At 42.8% G+C, this 27,448-nt stretch overlaps 3 protein-coding genes across 10 annotated transcripts in view; 2 read left to right on the top strand and 1 right to left on the bottom strand.

Moving 5' to 3' along the window:
* GPBP1L1 (GC-rich promoter binding protein 1 like 1) overlaps positions 1-16,657 on the top strand; it is a 66,960-nt gene extending 50,303 nt beyond the window's left edge. For both annotated transcript variants that reach the window (XM_007077268.2, XM_042996971.1), the window contains 7 exons: positions 2,078-2,150; positions 3,408-3,601; positions 11,600-11,740; positions 12,196-12,354; positions 13,659-13,783; positions 14,729-14,831; positions 15,747-16,657. In XM_007077268.2, coding sequence (XP_007077330.1) covers positions 2,078-2,150; positions 3,408-3,601; positions 11,600-11,740; positions 12,196-12,354; positions 13,659-13,783; positions 14,729-14,831; positions 15,747-15,899 — 948 coding nt within the window. In that variant the 3' untranslated portion in view covers positions 15,900-16,657. The remainder of the gene's footprint in view (positions 1-2,077; positions 2,151-3,407; positions 3,602-11,599; positions 11,741-12,195; positions 12,355-13,658; positions 13,784-14,728; positions 14,832-15,746) is intronic.
* Positions 16,658-16,745: 88 nt separating this feature from the next.
* Positions 16,746-24,026, top strand: CCDC17 (coiled-coil domain containing 17). Of its 2 annotated transcripts, XM_007077270.3 has the most exons (14): positions 16,746-18,819; positions 18,921-18,995; positions 19,099-19,321; positions 19,422-19,584; positions 19,800-19,883; positions 19,975-20,093; positions 20,365-20,502; positions 20,709-20,854; positions 20,968-21,065; positions 21,223-21,426; positions 21,572-21,782; positions 21,852-21,962; positions 22,212-22,308; positions 22,832-24,026. In XM_007077270.3, the coding sequence occupies exons 1-14, from the start codon at positions 18,697-18,699 to the stop codon at positions 22,960-22,962; spliced, it is 1,923 nt and encodes a 640-aa protein (XP_007077332.3). In that variant the 5' UTR covers positions 16,746-18,696; the 3' UTR covers positions 22,963-24,026. The 2 variants fall into 2 exon arrangements, with proteins under 2 accessions (XP_007077332.3, XP_042852900.1); XM_042996966.1 differs by having other exon boundaries at positions 18,730-18,995; positions 19,073-19,321.
* Positions 24,027-24,099: 73 nt separating this feature from the next.
* Positions 24,100-27,448, bottom strand: part of LOC102953070 (nuclear autoantigenic sperm protein) — a 43,015-nt gene continuing 39,666 nt past the window's right edge. For 4 of the 6 annotated variants that reach the window (XM_015535353.2, XM_042996960.1, XM_042996965.1 and 1 more), the window contains 6 exons: positions 26,825-27,013; positions 26,539-26,705; positions 25,756-25,812; positions 25,591-25,668; positions 24,791-24,919; positions 24,100-24,292 (listed from right to left, as the gene is read on the bottom strand). In XM_015535353.2, coding sequence (XP_015390839.2) covers positions 24,212-24,292; positions 24,791-24,919; positions 25,591-25,668; positions 25,756-25,812; positions 26,539-26,705; positions 26,825-27,013 — 701 coding nt within the window. In that variant the 3' untranslated portion in view covers positions 24,100-24,211. The remainder of the gene's footprint in view (positions 24,293-24,790; positions 24,920-25,590; positions 25,669-25,755; positions 25,813-26,538; positions 26,706-26,824; positions 27,014-27,448) is intronic. The other 2 variants (XM_042996962.1, XM_042996961.1) reach the window with 2 other exon arrangements.

Raw genomic sequence — 27,448 nt, 5'->3', positions numbered from 1 at the left:
GTTTGTTTTAGGTATTATTTATTTATTTTTGAGAGAGAGAGCAGTGGGGGGCAGAGAGAAAGGGAGACAGAATCCCAAACAGGCTCTGCACTGTCAGTTAATCTGTCACTGTAACTCAGATAATGACCTGAGCCAAAATCAAGAGTCAGACACTTAACCACCTGAGCCACCCAGACACCCCTGGTTTGTTTTTTTTAAATGAGGCTTATAAAACATTTTCTGGTTTGGATGTTGATATTCTGTTGCTTGAACTGCCTGGTGATTACTGGAGCTTTTGCCCATTTGTTTTTTGTAATTTTTTGTATCTGTGTTGTATTTTACATTTTTAAAAAACCAATGGAGAGAAATACAAGGTACCACACATAAAGTAGCTCTGAAAACCCTAAATGAAATGTGACTAAGAATAAAAGCTTAGGGGCACCAGGGTGGCTCAGTTGGTTGGGCATCCAACTTCGGCTCAAGTCATTATCTCACGGTTTGTGGGTTTGAGCCCCATATCGGGCTCTCTGCTTTCAGGGCAGAACCTGCTTCAGATCCTCTGTCCCCCTCTCTCTCTGCACCTTCCCCGTTCATGCTGTCTCTCAGTCTCTCTCAGAAATAAACATTAAAAAAACAACACAAGCCTGTTAAAACAGGAAAATACAGCTTTTATCTATGGGGACTCCCTTTACCTGTATTTTTCTATCCAGAGGAGTGTATTTACCTGTCCTTCATATTTTGTCACTAATTTGTCCATTTATATATTGAGTTAGTTATTCAGTATGTATCTGTGCTTATCCTATTGTTGTGGTTCTCAACCTTGATGGGTTGAAAATATATACCTGCTGGGGCTCCATCCCTGGAGATTCTGATTCAGAAGCTTTGTAGTGGATCTGGGCATCTTTCTGTTGTTTGTTTAATGTTCTGTGGGTAATTGTGCTGAAAAGCCATTTTCCTACTCTATTACCATATTGTAAAGTTTGGGCTTGAACACCAGTGTCATAGTCAACCTTGTTAAGTCCAGGTTATTGCTCTTAACACTTTCCCATCCTTCCCCTCATCTCTTCCTCTATTCCTGTTACCTTCATTTCTCTCTTTATGGATCTGTGGAATTGGTCTCCTAGTTGATGTTTAAACTTCTCAAATACATCCTTCAAGCTGCTTACCAGACTGTTAAAAACTTAATGATTATGGATTATGTTAACTCTGCCCGAGAGATGGATCTTCAATACCTACAGGATAAAATTTAGTCTCCCTAAAAACTAAACTGCAGTCTGGCTCTTGCCTACTTTGCAAGACATCTCTTTCACCACAGAAGGATCCCCTCCTTCCCTAGTACTAATCATTCTAAACTATTTGCAGATTTCTGAATATTCTATTCTTTTTCACGCTTTCCTGTCCAGATGTTCATTGAGCATTCTGTTCCTGGAATCACCCATTTTCCAACTTCGGACTTCATCTTTAAAGATTCCTTCTTAGTCCTTTAACCTCTAATGAAACCTTTTCTGATAGCACTTCTTTTTCAAGCGGAATTGACCATTCCTCTTCCCTAATAGGAATTTTTATCATAAACCCTGTAACCTTTTATTATGCTTGTCTACAAGTATATCTTTGTAGTGGGCACAGGGGCTCTTCTTAATTGTCTTTGTATTTCTAGCACTGTCCCTGGCACATTGTCTGGCTCTGCCCTAAAGCAGTCTTAGAAAAATCACAAATACTACACATTTCACTGTCCAGATTATCCTTAAATCTGAGAAAAGTGATCTACATTCTTGTTCATTCAGTTTTCTGTGCCTCCTTATTTGGTGTATATAGTCCTATTGGCAGATGAGGACTTACATTTAATCTGTTCATTTTAAAAAAAACAAATTTAATCCTCTTACATTAAGGGAAATGAAACCCAAGAGAGCCTAAGATTAATACAAGATCTGTTGATTTAGCATTTCAATATCTTCTGCTTACTTGATTCTGATTACAGCGTTAAATAAGTGCTGCTCATATATAATTATTTGATAGGTTCCATGGTGATGGCTACTTTGTAAAAAGTGCCAAAATAATTAGCTTTCTTTATCAACCATTAATATCCCTTTTTTCCTAGCCTTCTTTGAATCCAGAAGCTGGCAAACAGAATCAGCCATGCAGACCTATTGGGACCCCTTCTGGAGTGTGGGGTAGGTAGATTTTGCCATTTTAAAGGCACACAACTTTAAATTTTTCTTCGCATGGAGAAGAGCAAAAATTCTTTATCTCTTTTTTGTTTGTTTGTTTCTTTATCTCTTTTTTTCTCATCTCATCCATTTGCACATGGTAACTAACACCTATTATCTCTTACTCTGCCCGCCGAAAATACCATTGAACTGTAATGGTAGTGGAGTCCCAATACAGATAATTGAGAGCTTGTAGAGCCCTGAATTTGAAAGATTTTAAGCAAAGGGAGAATAATCTAAAGCTTATAAGTAGTAATGTTTAATTAACATTGCTAATTCATTTGTAACAATTCAGTTTAATTTTATGTTGTTATAATTGTCTCCTAAATATTTGGCAGGCATATATAACAATATGTACTAAGCATTCTTTCATATTATTGGATACTCTTCTAAAATGTTCTTTGAAAGGCTGCATACTACCACATCCTATAGAGTATTTTGTTCAGCCAGGTTACAGTTGTTTTTTTTTTTTTTATTTGGTGGGGGTGGTTAGGGGGCAGGTTTGGCAGTTAAATGTTGCTTATTGTAGAAGGCAAGGTGAAAACATATACATATACCTGTTTATGTGTACATGCTGGGAGTAACTAGCTTTATAAAAAATTAACATACAAATCAATGTATTTTATACCAAATGTGATCTGTAGTTTTGAAATTGTTGGCATTTACAAATGAGACTCCCCTAGTTCCTACATTAGACCTATTCAGTCAGTAGTTAGGCATCTTATTGGGAAGGCTTTAGCATACCTGAATACTGGTTTTGGATTTTGAGTTACGGAATTAAGGGTGCTTGTTGTACCATTTCCCCTTTGTTAATAGTGTAAAGCTTTGCTCCACTTTGATCAGAAGGTCCCATGGTAGCCTCCTTTTCCCAATTTCCACATCTCTCTCCATTCCCCTGCTGACAGGAACTGCCACCCTTGGATATGTTCTTGATGGCCTGAGTGATCACACCATACACTAGACATATTAAGCCCCTGACGGACTACTAACATCTTTGGGCTTCCTGGTTGATTTATGAATTTAGCTTCATATGTTGCCTTTTTTCCTGTAGTTCTCAAGTATTGTCACTTTTGAGAATATCTGTTAAGTGCACACCAGGAAATGTTTGTCCCTCAGTCTCACCTGCCAGCTCTCTGTTGAAAGTGAGGACTTCATATAAACTGTGCTTCATGTTAACCATTGCTTGACATTCTTCTGTCTCTTCACTATTGTATTTCACAGAAAACCCACCTAGTGCCAAGCAACCTTCCAAAATGCTAGTCATCAAAAAAGTTTCCAAAGAAGATCCTTCTGCTGCCTTCTCTGCTGCATTCACCTCACCAGGATCTCACCATGCAAATGGGAACAAATCGTCAACCATGGTTCCAAGTGTCTATAAGAACCTGGTTCCTAAGCCTGCACCACCACCTTCCAAGGTATGATTTGGAATCCATATAAGAACCTTATACAGCAGAAGTTTGGTAATAAATTAGGAAAAAAAATAGTATTTTTATTTTTTTCTGTTGAATCATTCGCCAGATACTCATTCAGTACCTAATATATATAGTACTGAATGAGTATCTGGCGAATGATTCAACAGAAAAAAAAAAAATAGATATAACTGTATAGATATCTATATAGTTATATACAGATGTCTATAGATATAGTTTACTCTGTCTCCAAACTCTCTACTGCTGCCAGCTGCTTTCTTAGTAGGCTTCTCATTCTCATGAGCTTCATCTCATAAACCTGTTTCTCTTAATTTGCTGTTTCCATTAATAGCATCAACATCCGTTTGATCACTCGGATGATTGTCTAGATTGGCTGCTGCTTTCCTCCTCATTACTCATTCCCCTCTACCAAGCAGTTATAAAGTCCGTGTCAGTTACTCCCTCTGTGATGTCCTGTGCCCTTTTCACCTCCCATTTACTGTTGTAGTGTCCTCTTCTATTTCTTCATCTCCCTGTACAGTCATCTTGTACAGAACTGCCAGAATGATGATCATAAAACAATTTGAATATAACACATCCTTTCCTCAATCACTTTAGCGGTCCCAAACCATCTACAGAAGGGTTTGGTAAACTTTTCTGTGAAGAGCCAAATAATAAATATTTTAGGCTTTGCTGGTCACTTATGACATATGGTCTCTGTTACCTTTTCTCCTTTCCCCTTGTGTTTTTTGTTTGTTTTACAGTGCTTGAAAAATGTAAAATATTATTAGCTCATGGGCCATACAAAAACAGGCCTCTGACCCACGAGTTGTTGCTTGCCAACACTGATCTTATAATAACAGTGGCTAGACTCCTTGGCAGTGGCATGTATAATTCTTTATAGCCTAACTCTAATCCATCTTTTATATTTTACTATCTCTTCTTTCTTTTACCTGGGAAATTAGTTATCCTTCAAGTTCATGTTACCTGCTCTGTGAATCCTTTTCTATCACATACATCTAAAGATCTAATTCATCCTTTTATCTCTAATTGAGTAGTGCTCTTGTCTCTTATCATAATATTTATAACACTTTATTGGATCTCTTTAGTATAATTTAAAATTTTTTTAGTGTTTTTTTAAAAATTTTTTTTAACATTTGCTTATTTTTGAGAGACAGAGCATGAGTCGTGGAGGGGCACAGAGAGAATAAGATGCAGAATCCAAAGCAGGCTCCAGGCTCTGAGCTGACGGCACAGAGCCCGATGTGGGGCTCAAACCCATGAACTGTGAGATCATGACCTGAGCCAAGGTCGGACGCTTACTGGCTGAGCCACCCAGGTGCCCCCCCCCCCCAAATTTTTTTTAATGTTTATTTTTGAGAGAGAGAGAGAGAGAGAGAGGCAGACACAGAATTTGAAGCCGGCTCCAGGCTTTGAGCTGTTAGCACAGTACAGCAATAACTAGAATTTACTTTGTTATTGAGAGGAAAACCAGTGAGCATTTATTCATTTCCTCTGTGTGTAAGCACTGTGTTTGGTGGTTATGAACAGTACAGAGAAGTACAACATGGGTCATGATACTCCATGAGCTGAAAATCTGATTAACAAGATATAACAATATGAAAGGTCATGTGATATATGTGAAATGAAATAATAACATGCTAATAACAAGTTCTAAACAGACTTGGAATAACTAAATTACTTAAACACTATTTAGGGGGCACCTGGGTGGCTCAGTCGGTTGGGCATCCGACTTCGGCTCAGGTCAGGATCTCACAGTTCGTGGGTTCGAGTCCTACATCGGGCTCTGTGCTGACAGCTCCGTGCCTGGAGCCTGTTTTGGATTCTGTGTCTCCCTCTCTCTCTGCCCCTCCCCTGTTCACATTCTGTCTCTGTCTCAAGAATAAATAAACATTAAAAAAATTTTTTTTTAAAATAAACACTATTTAGTGTTCAGTTTAGAGGAGCAGCATCAGTTCAGATTATGACCATTGAGGAAAATGTTATTGAAAACTGTCTTTTGAACTGATCTTTGGAGAATGATTCACATTTGGATAGGCAGAAAAGAGTCTGGGGAGTATTATACATGGTAAGAAGAGGTAAATGCAAGTTCTGAAACCAGAAAACACTAGGCATATTTGAGGGATAGTGGATGATCATTTTAATTACTCCTGGGAGCACTGGGGAAATATCCAGACTGGGGGTCCTTATCCTAGTGGTAATGAATGAGGCTTTCAGGGTAGATAAGATCTCTAAGGGAAAAGGATGGAAGAATAAAGAACGGGAAAATAAAACTTGGAGGAAATATTTAATATCTTATAAATATTAGGAAAATAACAATATAGTCCATAAGACTAAGAAATTATAATTCAGACATCAAAAAAATACTGTGCTGGGGCGCCTGGGTGGCGCAGTCGGTTAAGCGTCCGACTTCAGCCAGGTCACGATCTCACGGTCCGTGAGTTCGGGCCCCGCGTCAGGCTCTGGGCTGATGGCTCAGAGCCTGGAGCCTGTTTCCGATTCTGTGTCTCCCTCTCTCTGTCCCTCCCCCGTTCATGCTCTGTCTTTCTCTGTCCCAAAAATAAATAAACGTTGAAAAAAAAAAAATTAAAAAAAAAAAATACTGTGCTATCACAAAAATCTGGGTAGGTGAGTTTAGATAGCAACTGGGGTTGTCAACGCTTGTCAGTTGTTGCTGACCATTTGAGGAAAATAAATGAAAAATGGGTTTTGACCTTAGCAATTGGAAAGGTTTAGATGACCTTTGACTTTAGGTTTTATGAGAGTGGTGTAGGGACAAAACAAGATGTCAGGGGATCCTGGAATTATGTGGGTGGAAGTAGAGGCAGTGGCAACTTTTGAGACTTGACAGTAAAAGGAAATAGAATATATGTGGTGGTAAAGTTAAGTGAAAGGATGAAGAAATCTGTAGGAAGAAGCCCTTGGGAGCAACTTGGAATATACTTCAAAGAAGTCATTAAAGAATCATGGCTCAGGAAGAAATGAGTGGGAATAAAACTGATTGACAAGTTGAATTATCTTTGAAAGGGTATAAGATACTTGTTTCTCTGATGTAGAAGGGAAAGAATGTGAATTTAAGTCAAGGGAGCAAGTACTATCAAAGAAATAATGTGGCATGAATATTAACAGCAGGGCCTTGGAGTAGATAGAGTTCACTTTGCACATTCTTTATGATATGACCGTGGTCAGGTTTTTTACTAAGTCTCAGTTTGATCATCTATAAAATGGGGTAATAGTACCTATCTTTTAAGGTTTTTGTGAGGAATAGATGAGAAGGTTTTATGAAGTACTTAAAGCTGACATATAGTAAGTGCTAATAAATTATAGCTATTATTATCAATATGCCATCACACTTTATGTTTGCTCCATTCCTTAAGAATTTATAAAGAATTTTTATGAGTGTTACTTAATTAGAAATGAGTGCAAGTATTCTGTTAGACTCTAGAGAGTATAGAAATGAGTTAAGACAATGTCATGTCCTCAAACACCTAGGAACGGTTTTGAGGGTGAAGAAGTGGCAAGAACAAAAGTCAGGACACAGGGTTTAAGATTAGTTTAGCCCTGTTGTGTAGGACTATCCTAAGTGGAGGATAGAATGAAAATAGGAAAACTAAAGTAAAAGCTGTTACTGTCCTTGTAAAAGGTAATGAAGCCTGAACAGGGATGATGAAAGAGGACGGAGAAGGGAGGTGGTGAAGTCACACAGTGTGAAGCAAATTAGAGGCCGAAAACATGACACCACATGTTCTTCTCTGAGAAACTGGTATAGCTCTGTAGCCGTTTCACTAGAGGTATAAAAGAGAGGAAGGTCAGATTTCAGGAACAGTTAATGAGAATGGTTGTAGATATGTGAAAAGCGAGGTATTAGAGGAAGGAAGAGGTGAGATGACTGGAAAACGTGGATTTATCCATTCATTCATTTTCTCTAGACGTTGAGTATCTGTGTATTAAAACCTGTGTCACTAGAGGCACAAAGTAATCTTAGGGGTGCCTGGGTGGCTCAGTCGGTTGAGCATCAGACTCTTGATTTTGGTTCAGGTCATGATCCCAGGGTTGTGGAATCAAGCTCCCTGTCGGGCTCCATGCTGAACATGTAGCCTGGTTGGGATTCTCTCTTTCTCCCTCTGCCTCTCTTCTCTGCTCCTGTACTCTCTCTCTCTCTAAAATAAAACAACAACAACAAACCCCAAAATAATCTTAAAGAATTTGCTGTCTAGTGGAGAGACAGATATAAAAAATAAATGTTCTCGGGGCACCTGGGTGGCTCAGTCAGTTAAGTGTCCAACTTTGGCTCAGGTCATGATTTTGTTGTTTGTGAGTTTGAGCCCCATGTTGGGCTCTGTGTTGACAGCTCAGAGCCTGGAGCCTGCTTCAGATTGTATGTCTCCCTCTCTCTCACTCTGAAAGAGAAATAAACATAAAAAAATAAATAAACAATAATAATAATAAATGTTCTTCTCAGAGTCTTTATAGATAAGGTCAGATTTGAACTGGGTTTTGAAGTAGAAAAGGAAAGAATTGCCATTTATTGACATCTTCCTATGTTCCAAGACCTTCATTAGGCCTTTTACATATATTCTATAAGTTTACTCCTCTAATCCTAGGATGTAGAAAATTCTGTAATATGAGATTACATAGCTGATAAAGTGATGGAGCCAGGGCTCTTAAACCAGGTTTGACCAACTTCAATCCAGAGCTGTTTCCACTGCTCCAAAATGTCTACCATCCTGAAGGATTAAAAAAGAGGAAGTTGAGAATTTGGATTTTAGAGCCAAACTTCATGCCGCTCTCTAGGGCTATGATTTTCAGCAAGTTACTTAATTTTGCTAAACTTGTTTCCTTAAAAATAAATTGGAGCGAATTATATCTGTCACATAATTGTGGTAAAAGAATGAAATTAAAGTTTTAAAAGTACTTGGAATATAATATTGACACGGCCTAAGTCAGTAAATAGTTTAAAAACAGTAGAAGTTTGGGACACACCTGAAGGGCTGGCTCAGCCCATGAAGCATGTGATTCTTGATCTCAGGATCATGAGTTTGAGCCCCACATTGGGCCTAGAGATTACTTTAAAAAAATAAAACAGCAGAAGTTTGTTAGGGAGCAAGTAGATGGGGCTTTTGAGGCAGAGGAACCATTGTTATCCAAACAGAGAGGAAAGAAAGGGAAGGAAAGGAAGGAAGGCAAAACATGGCATGTTTGGGAAAAGACAAATGCTTAAGTATGGCTGATAGTTGGGAATTGATGGGGGGAAGGACTACTAAAGCCAGTCCAATCATGGAGGTCTTTATAAAAACTCAAGAGAGACAGCACACATGGGTGGCTCACTTGGTTAAACATCTGACTTCAACTCAGGTTGTGATCTCACAGCTTGTGAGTTCAAGCCCCAAATCTGGCTCTGTGCTGACAGCTCAGAGCCTGGAGCCTGCTTTTGGATTCTGTGTCTCCCTCTCTCTCTGCTCCTCCCCACTCACACGTTGTCTCTGTCTCTCTCTCTCTCAAACATAGATAAACATTTAAAAAAAAAAAAAAAAAACCTCAGGAGAGAGGTTAAGTGTAGAGATACAGTTTTACATATTATCATATGTTCTCAACAATTTAAGGGATTAAACAGTTACAAATAACTGGTTAACTGAGAAGCATATTACAGCAGAACACTGAGGCTAGAGCCCTGGAGAATGCCTCCTGGATCCACTGAAAAGACGCAAGGGAATCCAGAAAGGAAAGAGGGGACAGGTTCTGAAAAGATGGGTAATAGCAATCTCCAAAAACAGATATTTTTATTAAGAGCTGGCCTTGGAATATAATATGACAACAAGATTTTTGGTTATTTATTGAAAGAGCTAGTTAATTAATTGATTGTTTAGGGAGAGAGTGCAAGCAGGGGAGGGAGAGGGGGACAGAGGATCTGAAGCAGGCTGTGCCACCCGGGTGCCCCAAAAGAACTATTTTATTAAAATGGAGATGGAGGTGAATGTTGCAAAGAATTGAAAAGTAATAATGAGCAAGTGTAAGACAGCAGATACTGACTTAATGCAGGAAAGCTTGTCAATAAAAGGATGGTAGTATAAAGGAAAATAAATGTGTTTGGTTTTTTTCACCTAGCTTCAGTAAGGTGGCTTAGCATGTTTGTAGATAAAATGGAAGAACTTATTAGAAGGAAGGGAGGAAATAACTGATAAATTCTGAATGGAAAGAGAATGAACTAGGTGTAGAATGGTAGAAAGGGAGTAGGAAGCTGTTAAACTTGAGGTGCAAAGGAGGGAATTGGGGAAAGTTTGATCTAGTGACTTCTGACTTCTGAGTCCAGTAGGAGAAGACAGGATCATTTGTGGTGGAGAGAGTTGGGAGTGCTTTGATTGGAGTTTAAAGGAAAGGGAGGACATTTTTTAAAAAACTGTGTTGAGGGGTACCTGGATGGCTCAGTTGGTTAAGCGTCTGACTCTTGATTTCAGTTCAGGTCATGATCTCATGGTTTGTGGGATCAAATCCAGCATCGGGCTCTGCACTGATGGTGTGGAGCCTACTTGGGATTCTCTCTCTGCCTCTCCCCTGCTCATGTATGTGTGCTTGGTCGGTCTCTCTCTCTCTCTCTCTCAAAATAAACAAAAAAAAAAGCCAACCATGGTTGATATGTGGTTCACTCTGATGCATGTCTACATATATAATTTCTCTACTAAAAGAGGGCCCAGGGCAAAATGGGTTTTGTCCAGTGAGAAGCCAGCTATATAGCATAGTGTTTGAGTTACTGAAAATTAAGATTAAATTGGAATAAAGTTGGGCAGAGATGTAGGTATCCTGTTGCATGTAACATTGGTAAACTTTTCATACTACTGTGGCAGAAATGCAAGTGTTTGTGTGTCCTGAGGTGACAATGTTAAAAGAAAGACAAGGCATCTGGTAACCATCTACAACTCTGGAAGCCACTGAGGAACTATCATCTTTGATATTTAGTCTTATATAAGCAGCCATCTTTAGATTTTGATGAGCACAAGAAAAAAAATTAATCTCCATTCCAGTAGGGTCATTGTCTCTCTTATCTGCTTGCATGTTCTTTTTGGAGGCATTGCAAAAAAACAATACTACATACTATTTGAGTAACCTTGGACAAATTGTATAACTTTCTTAAAAGTCAATATAATAATTATACCTAATTAGAATAAGAATGTGAACAGTTTGATAAGCGTCTGGTAGATACTCATTTACATTAATTCCTTTCCTAAAGCCTATAATACCCTGTTGAATACCAAGAAAGAAATTCTTTTCACTCAGATCCTTCCTTTGTCCTGACCGTCTCTCTGTTCTGATTGTTTCATTCTGGAAAAATGGACATTTTTCACTTATCCAGCCTCACTCCATTGATGTGCTTTGTCTTCCTGTCTCTTCAGACAGTGTGGTTGACTCAAAAAAAAAATCTTCCAGCTTCACTATGCTGCCATCAAAATTGGAGCTAGGGCCAGCATGACAAAATAGGCCTAAGCCCCACAAGGCCAAGCAAAGAAAGGATCAAACCAGCATTGTCTAGCCATTTACATTGCCTGCTCTGGCCTCCTAGAACTAGCTTCCTGCCATAAGAGTTCCTTCTGGGAAACAAAACATTTTGGGGTCCAGTAAGTTTGGAAAATGCTGTATATTATATCTGCCTCTCCAATTCATATACAATTAAATGCTTTGAGAAATAGCACAGTGAAGAAACCTGTTGAACTTTATTCACTTCAGCTTCTCCCAGAGTTATTGAACCAGAGCTTTCTTTTTGAGAAATACCTATTAATATCCCATGACCCTTCTGGTTCCCATCTGCTTTTTTCTCCTTCAAGTGCCTAACATCAGAAAGAGGTTGCATGCCTCCCAAACATGTTAAGATGGGTAAGCTCTTGGAACTCGTGTTCTTACATAACATTTCACTGTTTACTTTCTGATCTTCCAGGCTGAGCTTCTGTCTCCATACTTGTTTTGACTGATTTATTCTTTCTTCCTGTGTAGCCCAGTGCATGGAAAGCTAACAGAATGGAACACAAATCAGGATCCCTTTCCTCGAGCCGGGAGTCTGCTTTTACCAGTCCAATCTCTGTTACCAAACCAGTAGTACTGGCTGGTGGTGCAGTTTTAAGCTCTCCTAAAGAGGTGAGTGAGGACAAGGCCAAACAGCCTTTTCTAAAATTGCCATTTCTCATTTACTTACATGTGCTAAGATACACGGTATGACATGTACAACTCTAATTCCATTTCCTTTGTAGCTGTGCTTCTCTCAGAGTCATTTCTTGACCCCATTAGCGTCTAAAGATGGACAGTAGCTGAGTAGTTAGTAGTTGCTCTGTAGTAGACTATGTTAGACCGGCATCATTTTTCGAGACTATAAAAAAATGAAAGAGATGCTGTATAAACTATACAGTCTTAACTGCAAAAACCCTGCAAAGCTGAAGTCTGTTTATATGAAAAGGATAGTTTGTTTTTGATAAAAGACAGACTGGTAAATAGGCTGCCAGATTCTGGAAACCACTTCCATATAGAAGTGACCCAGAGAATTCCAGTTCTTGCTCTTTGCTGTCAGGAGCAACCTATTTGTGATATTTGCCCAGAGTCCCTCCAGCACTACTCCTCCAATTGAGATCAGCTCCTCTCGCCTGACCAAGCTGACCCGCCGAACTACCGACAGGAAGAGTGAGTTCCTGAAGACTCTGAAGGATGACCGGAATGGAGACTTTTCAGAGAACAGAGACTGTGACAAGCTGGAGGATGTAAGACCATAGGAATTTTCTGGGCAACATAGGGGTTTTCCCGTGTTGTATTTATGCTTTTTTAAAGTCTTGAATTGGTTAGTGCTATAAGAAGTTGGTAAACTTACAGAAGCTTTTATCAGTTAGGATTATATTTACTTGCAATATAAGAAAATCTGACAGGATACCTGGGTGGCTGAGTCAGTTAAGCATCTGACTTCGGCTCAGGTCATCATCTCATGGTTCGAGAGTCCAAGTCCCACTGCGGGCTCTCTGCTGTAAGCACAGAGCCCACTTTGGATCCCTCTGTTCCCCCCAACCTTAGAAATACATTTAAAAAAATTAGAAAATCTGACAAAACCATAAAACCAAGAGGGTTTTGTTTTGTTTTGTTTTGTTTTTGTTCTGTATCCTACAACAGGAGAGTTAGAGGTTGCAGTTTAAGAGGGTGAGCCTGGGGCACCTGGGTGGTACGGTTGGTTAAGTGTTCAACTTCAGCTCAGGTCATGATCTCACAGATTGTGAGTTCGAGCCCTACATCAGGCTCTGTGCTGACAGCTCTGATCCTGGAGCCTGCTTCAGATTCTATGTCTCCCTCTCTCTCTGCCTCTCTCCTGCTCGCGTTCTTTCTCTCAAAAATAAAATAAACATTTAAAAAAACTAAAAATAAAAAAATACGAGGGTGAGCTCCTTGGTATTATCAAGAAACTTGTAAGTTTTAGTCAACTTGGGCTTGGCTAGTTATGCACCTCTATACTACCCATCCATGTTCTGGCTAGGGAAAGGACAAAGAGCGAAAAACCTGAAAGAGGATGACGTCTCCCTTTTTTAAGTGCTTTCCTAAAAGCCCCATCCTGCAATTTGCATGTATACAACATTGGCCAACTGTCAGATAGCAACACCTAGCTGCAAGAACTCTAGGAAAGTGAACTTTTTTTTTTTTTTTTTTTTTTTTTTTTTACCCTGGGATAATGACCTGAGCCAAAATCAAGTGTCGGACGCTCTCAGTTGACTTGAGCCACCCAGGTACCCGAAAGTCAACTTTTTAAAGCTGAGCACAGTTCTTTAGACCAAATGATTGCATGGGTATTGCATAGGGATCTAATAGCTCTGCCACCATTGACATAACCTGAAGTTAAGATCCTGACTAGTTGGTAATACTTTGGAAATCTTAGTAAGGTGAGCAAGTCCTCATTATTAAATAGGAAGACTTTTGAACTGAAGTTGCTTTCTGGAAAGCACTTCCCTCAATCCTGACTCCTTAATTTTGTAGATTACTTTTCTTGCCACAAAGGATCATTAAACCAAGTGTGTCCTTATTTCAGTTGGAGGACAACAGCACACCAGAACCAAAGGAAAATGGAGAGGAAGGCTGTCATCAAAATGGTCTTAGTCTCCCTATAGAGGAGGAAGGGGAAGTCCTCTCACATTCTCTGGAAGCAGAGCACAGGTAAGGGAAGATCAGATCACAGTGGATGCTGTGTATGGCCTGCGAGAAGCTTGAACATACTTAAGACGTTTCACATCTGGTCTGGCATACAGAGAGAAGTGTCCATTAGCACAATAACTTGTTCTCTCTGTATGCCCCTGCTTTGACCTATTGCCCGCTGGGCATTGCTTTACAGATTTGCCAGCTTTTTTTACACTTTCCTCTCCAAGGCTTTCATGTAGTTTAGTTTCAGATTCAGTTTATAACTCAGTGGAAAGGGGAACCGGTTTTCTGGGACTGTTGTGCTGACCCTTGGGCCCTCCTAACCCAAGTGAGCAGTTCCAAGAGGCCTTTAAAGGGCCTTGGGAGGCATGAGACCCCCATGGGTGGAGTGCATTCTTTTAATGAGGGCCTCGAACACAGAGCAGCCAGCTCTCTGGGCAACTAACTAGATGGCAGATAGGGCCTGCCATGTTTGGCAGTCCCTTCCTGAAAGGAGGTTCCTGTCCAGAATAACTTTAGGAGTCAGCAAGATCACAAGAGTATGAAGGAGACCACAATGCCATGAAGTTGAAAGAAAACTTAGGTACATGTGGAACTGTACTAATCTGCTTACAAGAGACAAAAGTGAGATTTCTTCCTCTGTTTTGTCTATGGGATAGAGAGGGCCCTTGCATTTTGGCTCTTATGCAATCTTATTTTCTGCTCTACTATCTCTTCTCTATAGCCCTTGTGCTCTGGAAAGAGCAACTGTGGAGATCCCTCATTTAATTCAAGCACCTAAGTTGCCATAATTAAAGTTTACCCCGCTGGGGAGAAAAGAAAAATCCAAGTGGGTACCATTGCCCCTAGACAAGTAAGTTTTTTCCGAAAAGTTGTGGGCTTCCCACTTATGCTTAAACGTGTCATGTTTTTTTGTTTTTTTTTTTTGTTTTGTTTTTGTTTTGCCTTACCTCCCTCTACAAGGTTATTGAAAGCAATGGGATGGCAAGAGTATCCTGAAAATGATGAGAATTGCCTCCCCCTCACAGAGGATGAGCTCAGAGAGTTCCACATGAAGACAGAGCAGGTATGTCATAAACCTTTCCTGGAGACCAGTTAATGACCAGGAGAGGAAGGAGTCAGAACAGTCCTTGTCCTTAGGGAGCCCCAGTTTAGTGTAAGAAAAGGACCTTGGAGAAGAAAATATAAAGTAAGTTGTCATAGTAAAAATAAAGAGAAGTGTATCACTTCCTAGGCAATATGGATCTCCAGTAGGTGAATACAAAAACTAGGTCAGTAGTTTGCAGATTTCACAAGGTAGTATAGTCTTTCATCCTGGCAGCTCTAACTCCTTATCAGAACCACAAGACTGTGTCCAAAGCTAGGGTCTCAGCCCTTGGTCTCTAGAGAAGCAAGCTCACCCTCCCCCGCCTTCAGCGTTATGGTTTCCCTCAGATACTCTGGCCAGAGCCAAGAAACGACATATTTGAATTCATTCAACAAATGTTTGGAGTCTTTGAGTGAAACACTGCCAGATCCTAGGGTTTATAGCAGTGAGCAAGATAAATGGAGTCTCTACAAACCTCATGGAGCCTAAATTCTGGTGGTATTTATATTTTATTTACATGTATTTGTATTTATGGCATTTATGTTTAAAGCACAAATAACAGTATCAAGTCCTATAAAGAGAAATTACAGGCTGACAGAAAAATTTTGCTACTCAGAAGTATTCCCTCAGTCATTGTCATCATCTGAGAACTTGGAGAAATAGAGAATCTGAAACCCTACCTACTGAAATCAGAATCTGCATTTTAAAAAAATCATTAAATGATTGATTTGCACATTAAACTTTGAAAAAGCACAGCTATATGAAATCTTTAATCTCTCAGAAGGGCGCCGTCCACATTCTGCCTAGAATTGAGTTGAGGCCTGGCCTTTTCCAGGTCCCATTGCCAGTGTCATTTTTGATGGTTTTCTTTTTTCTTTCCCATGCTAACCATAGCTGAGAAGAAATGGCTTTGGGAAGAATGGCTTTTTGCAGAGCCGCAGTTCCAGCCTGTTCTCCCCGTGGAGAAGCACTTGTAAAGCAGAGTTTGAGGACTCAGACACGGAAACCAGTAGCAGTGAAACATCAGATGACGATGCCTGGAAGTAGGCATATAAATGTTCACAAATCTGACCCAGGAAACTCAGCTTGTGTGTTTAGAGAGTATACAAAAGAAATTGTTCTTTTCCTTTTCTTATGTTGTTGTTGAATACTTCATGCACAAGGGAAATAATCATATCCCAAAGAGAGAGCAATTGGCTTGTTTAGCTTTTGTTGTTGTTCTTCCCTGTTATCTGCTTAATAGAGAGAAGTTTGTGTGATGGGAAAAATTTTTTAAATACACACACACAGACACAGTATATATGGGGCGATGCACAGGTGGGAGCTGGCAGTGCAGAGAGGAGGAAACACCGGTCTGCAGCAACAGCTTCTACTACCAGCCCTTGGGGCACTCACCCCTGTGCTCAAGCAATCATTGTCAATGACAAAGTGACTATTGAAGTTATAATTGTATTAAATTAATGCTAATAATTTGGATATTTTATTTTATTTTTGGCTGCTCGGGTAACGATAGCCCTTAACCAAGCATACATGGTTTTCTTTTTCTTTCTTTCTTTTTTTTTTTTTTTTTTTTTCCTTTTTGGGTACAGCTGTAAAATATTTGGATATAGGAAATGTGTTATTCTTGCAGCCTTGATATTCAGGGTGGATTGTAAAATATAAATTTTTGTGAGATTTCAAAGATTAAGATTATTTTGATAACATTATTTACAGATTTAAAAGATGTGGTTATCACAAGTCTGTTGAGGGGGAAAACTACTGCATAAAATAACTAACTTGGAATAAATATTTTGCATCAGTTTGGATTGTCTTGTGTAAGAAGTATATTTCCTTTAAAATTAGATGAGTGGATTCTTTGGGGAAATACTTTTAGAAGTCTGAGGGAAATCTGAATTCAGACACACCTGTTTCTCCTTTTAGCAGATACTTTTCTGATGCAGAAGAATTTGTGCAATAAATTACCCATAATAAAATCAGAAACCCAAGTTTCCTTCCTGAAACTGATTTTCACTGCTTAAGTATTTACCAGTGTGCATATTTTAAGGAAGGTTTATGTCTCAGTTTCCTGCTAAATAAGAACATGGGAAAGGGTTTGAGCCAGTGCTGTCTGGGTGACCAGTGGAGGAGGTACATTTTTTCATTCAACGTACACTTCCCCAGCAAGGCTCTGGGGATGCAGGGAGTGCCCAGCCCAGTAGGAAAGAAAATAAAGTTACATTAAAAATGAAACCTTAGTCCAAAATTTGATGGACCAGGTAGAAGTTAAACCAAACATATTGATACTGGCACTCTTTGGCCATCCCTACAGTGGCTATAGAGGTCTAAGATCATACTCTAATAGGAGACCAGCAGCAGAGCAACAGGCCTCATTGCATGTTAGATGACTAACTTGTAGTGTCTTCAGAAGGGGTAGAGGCCTAGAGGCAGAAAGACTAGCATGACATTTGTTGGATTCTAAAGGCTAGGAAGGCAGAGACCCTGTCTGCCACACTATTATATAGTCTCTCCTAGTGTTACAAGTAGTCCAAGTGGAAATGTTGATTGAGCAATAAAAACTGTCATATTTCATTGAATATATCTATTTGAAGACATTCTTTTATGTAGTAATAAGAAAACTTGGCAGTTACTACATTGTCGATCCTGATTTCAGTGTTAAAATGTGGGAAAAACGTGCATATTAGAATCCGTGAATACTATAAATGAATTAAGTTGCAAAAGTATTAAACCAGACATGAGAAATTGGTTGAGATAGAAATATCGTACCTGTTTAGCCTTGGGCTTTGCTCCTAACTAGCTTTCACAGAACAGATTTCTAAAAATGTGCCCTTCTTCTCCCTTGGACTTAAGCTGGACTGAGATCACATGCTTTGAAACACTTTGCAAGCTGTTGCTGGTCATATCTTGGCCTTACATGGGGAGGGGGTGTTGCTACCTTAAGTCTCTATCTTGTTTAGAAAAGGGAGTTTGGAAACATGGGGCTAAGTCAGAGCTCCTGCCTCTGATGGATGCAGATCTTTGGGGAGGTGGCAGAGAGATCTGACCCACAAGAAGGGCCTCCCTGGCCCCTGGCCAGCTCAAGTGAAAGCTTACCCTCATCTGATAAATTTATAATGTTCTCCCTGAACTTTCCATTCCTTGGCCTGTGTGGACTATCTTTCCTCTATAGCCAAACAAAACAAAACCCAAAAAACAGGAATCAGGGAATGGGTGTTAGGGAGAGACCGCTGGCTTTGGTGTGACTTGGTTATGCAAAAGCTGTGGTTTCTTCCAGAGAGGCACAGTGCAAAGAAGAGCTTTTCAGCCTACAGGAAAGACAGGTTTCCTGGAAGAAAACCCAGAAGGGACGATTGCTTCCATTCCCAGGTGTTCCCTAGAATGGAGAATGGGGCTAACTTGGGTAACATCCATTTGGGGGAAAACAAGAATGAACAAGATGACACCTCCCTGCTGGAGGCTATTCAGTGGCCAGCAATTGGGAGTGATGGGGCCCAGCCAGCCTAGGAGACAGCTGTTTGTTCCCCTTTATATAAGCAGAGAAACGGAGATTTTAAAAGGGACTTGCCCATGCTCATGTAATTAGGTAGAGCAGTCCTTGTGACACTTTTTAGGGGCTCCTCCCAAAGGTGGCCTGCTTTTTCCCGCCCATGCTCCAGACCTGCCTAGACTTGTAGTTGTTTCCCAGGTTGCTAAATCTCCTCCCCAAACATAAACTTAATCTAAACTCAGTAAACCTGGCCTTTCCTCTCTGCCTCTGGCTTTCTGTTTCAAACTCCTCTCCCATTCCCCTGCCCTCTGCCCTGTCTTCTGCAGGTCTTGTCTGGTGTCAGGAAAGGGATCCCATTCCATGGCCTCCTACTCTGGGGAGCCAGGGCTCCTGTCCTGTGGGTCCTGTGACATGGTTTTCCGCTCCTGGGCCCTGCTGGCTACCCACACTCAGCGCTTCTGCATTGGCCATCTGACCCGAGAGGTAACACCTGGTGCACAGCCCTCAACAGGCCGCCTCTGGCCAAACCGGGCGGGTATTCAGACAACTCTTTGAGGATTTCTCATCCCACACCCTGTCGCCAGGTTGTGCCACAAGGACACCAGGGCATCTCAGACCAAGAGGCCAGCAAATTGGCTCTGAAGAAGCTAACGGAGGAGGTACTCTTGGCTCAAAATTCAGCGTCCTCCCCAAGCCTACAGATCAGGCAGATTATAGGTCGGATTACTCCTAACAGAGATCGCGCGTTCCTGTTATCTCCAGGTGCAGCGGCTGTGGCTGTACCTACAGGAAATGCAACCCTGGATAACAGAGGTCCCCCGAAGATCAGAAGGGCTCCGAAGACGTTGTGAGGCGCTGACTCAGGGCCCCGCCCCAGAAGCTGCTGGAAGCCCGGGAGAAAGGCTTTGGGCATTGCAAAAGACTCACGCAAAGCGGATGGTGGAGACGAAGGCACAGAGCCTTGCCCTGGAGCGACGCAACGAGGGTGAGGGGAAAGGAGAGGGGGACTAAGGGCCCGCTCCGCCCCTCGCCCTTCGGATTTGAGTTTGTTGGCCCCGTTGCGACCCAATCCTTTACCGCCTCAGAACTGAGCCAACGCCTCCAAGGTTTGGCCCAGACCCGGGGCGGAATATCACGCCTTATCGGCCTGGAGCGGGAGCTTCGAGAACTCAGGGCAGAAGGCCGGCGAACGCGGGGAGCTCTGGAAGTGCTAGGGGCGCACGTTCAGCAGCTACAGCCAGAGTCCGGGTGAGAGCCGGCTCGGGGAATTCGGTAGCTCAGCTGAGCTGGCTTGGGGGCGGGGCTGGGGCGGGGCGGGACCCTCTGGAGGGCGGGACGCGCGAGGCTCCAGCCCCTAAGCCGCTGGAAAGCTGCGAGTGTTAGCTCGGGAAGGGGCGGGGCTTCCGGAGGCCTGGCGTCTGGATCTGTAATACCTTTTCCGCGCCGGTATCCCTCTGCTTCAGGACCGGGCTCAACCCCTTGCGACAGGCAGAACTCTGTTGTCCGGTACTACAGGCCAACCCAGGGACTCTGGCTGCCGAGATCGGGTGAGGTCCCGGGCCCGGGTACGGCATGGGCGAAGCGCTGATCAGCTCTGGAAAGACGCTGCTGCCTTTTTGTCCCCTACTCCCTTCCTAGGGCCCTGCGCGAGGCCTATGTTCGAGGCGGGGGCCGGGACCCCGGCGTTTTGGGCCAGATATGTCAGTTGCAAGTGGAGGCCTCAACACTGGAGCTGCAGCGGTTGCGGACTCGCAGGGGTGAACAGGAGGGGGCCGGGGGACCGGCCAGGAGTGCCTCTCAGATGCGGTGGTCTTAATTGTGGGAGGAGGAAAAGGGCGGTTGAGGGAGGCATGAGGACCACCTGAGCAAAAACCCAGAAGTATAAAACCTGGGTGGTCTTTGTGGCAATGGCTAGAATGTTACCTGACAAGTCCAGCCTTGTCCAAAGAGACCTAAAGCTGGATAACTCAGAATCTCACCAGCTGGTCACCAGAGGTCAGAGGTGACAGGTCGGACTTTTCATCGCAGGAAGGAAGGCAGAAGCCACACTGGGGGAGCTTCTAGTAGTGGAAGCTGAAAACCGGCGCCTGGAGGCAGAAATCCTGGCCTTGCAGATGCAGAGAGGCGCAGGCCCTGCGTCCTGGCTTCAGCGAGTACCCGTCCCAGGTCACCTAGCTCAATCAGACCAAGCTCAGAAGAGGGGGTTAGAGGGACCATGTGTGGGGAATGACGCTGGTGTTTATGTGCTGTCCGTCCTTGTTTATGTGCATCTTCAGGTGTCCATGCACCTAGGCTCCCAGGGGAGGGTTATCTCAGCGCTGTTACTTGCTGCGTCCTGCTTAGGGGTACCCTACTCTTAATTCTGCTCCCAGGGCCTAGGAAGCTGCGACCTGCCGCGAATCCCAGCCCAAGTCTGAGAAGGAGGGAAGATCCCCCACGCCTCCCACCCCGGGTGGCTCCCCCACTGCCACTGATTCCACACCCCACAGGTGTCCTATTGAGTGGCACAGAAGAGGCTGTGAGGACCCAGGGGTTTGGTGGGGGAGGGTGGCAGGCAGTTCTGTTTTGTGCAGTTGGGGAAGCACGGACACCTGGGAGGCTTTCCGGGGTCCACTCTTTCCCCATCCACAGCCGCAGCCTCCTGGAACCATGACCAGAAACCTAGGCCTGGATGCACACTTCCTCCTGCCCACTTCTGACGTTCTGGGCCCTGCACCCTACGACCCTGGGTGAGGCGGGCTTCCTCTTTTGACATCCTCTGTGACTTGGTCATCACTTTTAATTAAGGAGACCACTAGGACAAATGAGGGTTGGGGGGGGGGCAAGGTTAAGAGGAGCTGGGGGTGTGTTTATGTGTAGGTGCCAGCTGAGACCTGTGTTCTTCAGGGCTGGTCTGGTCATTTTCTATGACTTCCTTCGGGGACTTGAGGCTTCTTGGATTTGGGTGCAACTACTGACCGGTTTGACCCGAGATGGACAGGATACAGGAGGGGTCACAGCATTGCCCCCAGCCCTTTGCTTGCCCCCACCTCCAGCTCCTGGGCCCATGGGCAACTGTGCCATCCTTGCCAGCAGGCAGCCTGTACCCAGGTCAGTATGTGGAGATTGGCTTTGGTGCCACATTTTGAGGCTTTTCCCTCATTCTGAGTTTTCTCATGTGTACATAGGGCCACTGGCTCTGAGGGCTATCCTAGGAAGGGAGAACAGTTCTGACACCTTGTTTTGGTTGTTCTAGACTGCCACCTTCACCATCAGTATCCTTGGTCTGTGAGCTACAGGCCTGGCAGGGGCTGGCATGGGCTACAGCACCACAGCCAAAGGCTTGGGCCTCACTGATGTTATTTGACCAGGATCAAAGAGTGCTAAGTGGTCACTGGCGTATTCCACTTCGGGCCCTTCCTCTGGACCCCAGCCTTAGCCTTGGGCAGCTGAATGGGATTCCCCAGGTAAGTGTGGAGTAATGAGGACTGGGTCTACTCCAGGTACAGATGCATTACTATTTCATCTCTCTCCAGGTAGGTCAGGCTGAGCTCTTTCTGCGACTGGTTAATGCAAGAGATGCAGGTGTCCAGACACTGGCAGAGATCAATCCAGCAAGTGCCCAGGAATACCAGTACCCACCTCTGGTGAGGGCCCACGTGGAGCTAGGGGCACCACAGGTGTGATTGGTGTGTGGTTAATTGCCGGTATTTGCTGACCACCAAGTGCCAAGTTATCAAGTGCTGTGAATGAACTCATTTAACCCTCATACATCCTATTAGGTAGATCTAGGTAAATGGATAAGGAAATCAGAGAACAATGAGGTTAACTTGGTTTACACTGGGTAGTCAAGACAAACTTCTTGCTAAAGATACTTTCTTCTCCCTGTTCCACAGATGTCCAGTTCGCCTTCACTGGAAGCCAGCTCCCTTGCCCCAAAAGCTGGCTTTGTTGATCCCCCTCCTCCCACAGAAGAGCCCCTCAGCAGTCAAGGTTTGAGATGAGGGTTTGGGCCCTCATCACAGCTTTGACCTACCCCCTCTGGCTTTGAGTCTAGGAAAATATGGGCAGGAGTAGCTTAACATGCAGAGATCTAGGATTTGAAGTTGCCAGACCTGCAGTTTTACTACTACACCTTCTGAAGGTCTAGGAGCAAATAGCAGATAAAAGCTCCAACGGCTTTACCACCTTTCAAAAATACTTGTGTAAAACAGATGTGGCGATTAAGTGAATGTAAGGTTATTTGCAATACTGCCTGGCATCTAAATCCTTTCAAAGATGAGCAAGGGCACTCTTTAATTCATTAAAGGAACTTGAACTTATTCCCACGTTTCTTGCTAAAGCCTATCTTGTTACCACACTTCTTCATTCAAATCCAAGCTTCCTCAGGACATCCTCTGGGAAGCCATCCAGGCTCTAAAGGTCCCATAAACTAGGAGCTCCCATATCTTACACACTTACAGAGGGTCACTTGTGAAATCTGGCTGAAATTTGATATTAGGCCTAAAACCCTCAGGACTTGGTACCTGCAATACGAAGGCATCTTCAGGAAGATCTGCAGCCATGAGTTACCATAACCAGCCCAGAAAAACTCCAATTTCTCTTGTATTTAGGGGACAAAATAATAAAGTGAAAAACTGCCTCTGACATTGGTTATTAAAATGGCAGTTTCTGACCTAGAGTCTAGTGTAGCAAAGTAGCCCTGTGGGTGGTCAGAATTAAATAACTCCCTCTAGGTAATGTAGGGCAGGCACTGTTTGGAATTCAGATCCAAACAATGCCTGATGCATAACAAGTAATTAAACTAAGGGTCGGGTCAGAGGCAGCTCATATATGGAGGCTCTCCATTTACCTTGCATCCTGGGCATCTGTGAGGTCCTAATGGGATGGCTTTAGTACCAGTATCCTAAGCACCAGCACCCTTAGACTGGGCAGCCAGACTTTCAACCCCACCTTCCACATGGAAATGCTCTAGGCAGTCAAGGATCCCAGTGAAGATTTTTTTTTTTTTTTTTTTTTTTAACATTTAGTTGAGAGAGTAAGAGTGAGCAGAGGAGGGGCAGAGAAGGAGACACTGAATCTGAAAATCTTTAAACACAAGTCCACACCAAGAGCTTTTTTAGCATCTTTATTTGAGAAGTCAAAACTGCAGATGGGGTAACAATTCGGATTCAAGTTGATAGATAATTTCAGCCTTTCTGTACAGAAAACAAAACTCCATCAACCAGCCTCCCCACAGATTCTCCCAAGCACATCCAAAGGGTCCAGTCTGTCCCTCAGCCACTTTCAAACCAGAAAGCTCATTTCTCTATAATTAGCACACCAGTTCTTCTCAAGGTTTCCCCCACCACTCCCTCACAAATTTTCTTCAGAGTTCTTTTTCCAGACAGGATTATTGGCCCCCAGTTGGAGACTAAGTGGATAAAAGTACCAAGGCCTGACTCAGAGGCGGTTATCAGCTCACAAAGTCCATCAAACAGAAGTATCAGCACCAAAGAGCAAGATCTTCACCAAGTCTTGTTTTTGTAGCCCCCATCCAGGGACAGCACCACTGAAGGTTTGCAACACAGCTGAGTGCAGTATTTAAAATGGAAAAAGCATAGCACCATTGGAAGACAAAAGGCCTATAACCATGCTTTATTTGATCACCTCCACAATAGGTAGGAATTTGGATGAGAACAGTACAGAAAGGGAGTGGGGGGTGCCTTTGGCCACTATACAAAACCTGGAGCGTTCCAAGGCACAGATTCAGCCAATGTTTAAGAAAAAAATCATCAAAGCCTCAACCTTTGCTTACAATCTTTATTGAAGTTATACAAAAAGAATCCCCCCAAAGTGAAAAAATACATTATATACAAAAACACTTTCCCTCAGGAGGAAGGCTCTGCGCCCTCTCTTAACATGCAGTGCTTTCAACTGTTGCTCCGGCCTCCACGGTCCCCTCCACTGCTGCCCGGCTTTCAGCCTGATTCTCAGCCTGGAAGACAAACAGGGAGCCTGGGCATAAATGACCCTACCTAGTTTAAGCCATTCCGTCTTATATAATTGAGTAGAGGCCTTAGAGAAAGTAAACAGGTCTCTTAAAACCCTGCTTTGCTCCCTACATGAATAACGGCAATGACCACAAAATATAAGGCCATTTCCTAAATTTTCTAGAATAGGGCTGACCATGCCAATGTTTATAGGTTACCTGGAAAGGAGGAAGCAGAAGTAACCCAATGGTCTTGCCAATTAAATACCTTCTCATACATTCATTAGGATGGGGACCTGTGGTATGTATATAGTTTCCATCTGTCAACAGGACATCCTACATTCCATAACCAAATCGTTTCCTGCACAGTGGATTAACTGAATGCAACCCTTATAAAAACAAACAGGCTCAAGGCAGGGAACATGCACTTAGGAGGACTAGTTTCCCCAGGCCCTGAGAACAAGGGGAAATAAGGCAAGAGTCCAAGCCCTCTTAACTGCCCACCTCCTCCTCCATGTTTTCTGAAACTTCATTTCCACTGGAGACGGCATCCCCACTGCCTCCATTCACCTCCAGCTCTTGTTTGGCTTTCTTTGCATCATCTTTTCGGGGACTCTCTTCCTCTGGTTTCCTCTGAAGATATAATTGTGAGCTTCACAAATGTGCTGGATATTTTTAAAAGAACTGCAGAACTTTTTAACAGTCCCTTTACTCCTCTCCTCCCCTGCTGCTGCCACCCCATGGTTTTGCAGCACCAGGATCCACAGGTCTAAGGGTCTTCTCCCATGGCCACAGAGGCAGAAGCCAACCTGAGTTCAATACAATAAAGTGGTCTGCCAAAACATACCAATTCAGCCTCCCTAGTGGAAAGGTGGGGTAGGGTAAGGAGATCTAAACAATAACCAAACCACAATTTTGGGAGTCAGAAACAAAGGAATCAGTCTCCCACAAGAGGAAAAAAAAAAAAAACTATTGTAACTACAGGCAGAGTCAGGAGTATAAGGATCAGCAGGTCTGCTGCTGAATGACTACTGTCAAAACCTGCCTGCTTCCTAAGATGAGCCATGAGACCAAGTCTCCTCAGCAACTTTTCTGATTTGATACTCCTAGGCCAGAAGAGGCCTGGAAATTTTTGTTAGAAGACATATTCAAGTGAAAACTACGTTCACTCAAATCCTCACCAACTTTGCAAAATGAGTGTCTTATTGCATCAAATATTAGGGAATGCATTCCCCATGTATCATTTGAAGCAAAAAACAAAACAAAAAGACTGGAAAGACAGAAATGACCACATGTACATTTACCTTCTTTCTGACAAGGTGGGAAATATCAGTCACACAGTTAGATGAGGAAGCACCATCTGTTGGCTTTCTACTGGCAACCTGGCAAAAAGGACTTTGTTAGCAACGTACAGCTACATGAGGCCAACAGACCTGATGTTAAGTGACAAAAACCACCCGCATACTCACCATGGAGACTGAAGTGCCTCCTCCACTAGGAGTGAAACCTGAAGTAGAGCTCTCCACCTGTTTGGGAGGTGACAGACCCAAGTGGGGCCCAGGACAAAACCCACCAGGTCACCCACAGTCCTACAACGGTACTGACCATCTTAATCAGAAACAACTGATTCTGATTAAGACCTCAAATACTAGCGGGCTTCCTTATAGAAGCAATATCGTCCACCCACCTCTACCTACACCTGCCATCCCCAAACTGGGAGCTTAGGCAGTGTAGATGTTAAATTAACCCCTCTGTATCATGTCATCACCAGGAGGATAGGACGCTCCCTGACATTCCAGCAGCCGAAAGCAGAGCCAGGAAATGTGGGGCTAGAAGCCATCAATACCTTGCTAATCTAAATAGGAGTTCTCAAAGATGGAAGTAATAGCTAATATTTATTAAGCGAACACTATTTGTATTGTCATAAGTATTTTAACCTACAGGTATTATTATCCCCATCTTACAGATGAGTCAACTAAGGCAAAGAAATGTTAGGTAACATGCCTGTGGCCACACACAGTAAGCAGCAGATACAGAGCTCAAACCCAGTATGGCTCCAGAGTGTCTTCTCTTAAGCATTATACTATCTTAAGCATATCTGATAGGAATAATTAGATAAATTCTCACATTCCTTCAACAACCAGCTCCTCAGAAACCAAGTCATGGTTCCTAGACAAATGGAACACTAATACCATGATGACTTCCAACAATATCATACTATTACCAAAACTTTAAAAGGAAACCAAACCAACCAGAGTTGCTTTCAGAGCCAATTCAGCTACATTCCCACTACGCTGGGACTCCTTCGCATCTTCTATCTTCTCTCTAATTTCAGGTAGCAGTTCCTTCAGCTCCTCAATTTCTTTTTCATATTCAGAAGATGATCCATCAGCCTCCTTCATCTGCTCACTTAGTACAGCTACAAAAAACAGGCTAAAGTGATCACTAATAGTTAACCACAAGGGGATCCATTTTTTAAAAATCTTGTCAATTACTGGATCCACCAAGCTTAGCATCAAATAGCTGATGTTCACTCACCCATTCTCTTCTCAATTACTTCAATGGATTTGCTGAACTGTGCCACTGCCTCATCATACTGAGAGTTGTACCCATAGGCCAAGCCCAGCTGGTAGTGGGTCTCTGCAAGGAGACGGTCATGGGCTTCCAGGTACTGTTCTTGAAGGTTTAAGCAGGCCTGGAACTCCTCCACAGCTTGGACATAATTCTCTAATAAAGAGAAAAAGAAAAGCAAGCAAATGGATAGCATCTAATATTTCTAAATTTTATTTTATTTTTATTTATTTAACATTTTATTTATTTTCGAGACAGAGAGAGACAGAGCACGAACGGGGGAGGGGCAGAGAGAGAGGGAGACACAGAATTGGAAGAAGGCTCCAGGCTCTGAGCCATCAGCCCAGAGCCTGATGCGGGGCTCGAACTCATGGACCGCGAGATCATGACCTGAGCCGAAGTCGGACGCCCAACCGACTGAGCCACCCACGCGCCCCAATATTTCTAAATTTTAGACTATCCTACAGGAATGCTCTATTTTACATTTCATTTTCTTTGTAGCATCTCTAGGATCCTTGACTATAAACAATATCAAAATAACAAAAAACAAAACAAAAAAAACTACTGAAAGACTTCAGTTAGGGGAGATTA

Source organism: Panthera tigris, chromosome C1 (genome assembly GCF_018350195.1).
Source record: "Panthera tigris isolate Pti1 chromosome C1, P.tigris_Pti1_mat1.1, whole genome shotgun sequence".
NCBI lineage: Eukaryota > Metazoa > Chordata > Mammalia > Carnivora > Felidae > Panthera > Panthera tigris.
This window is presented reverse-complemented; position numbering and strand designations above follow the sequence as displayed.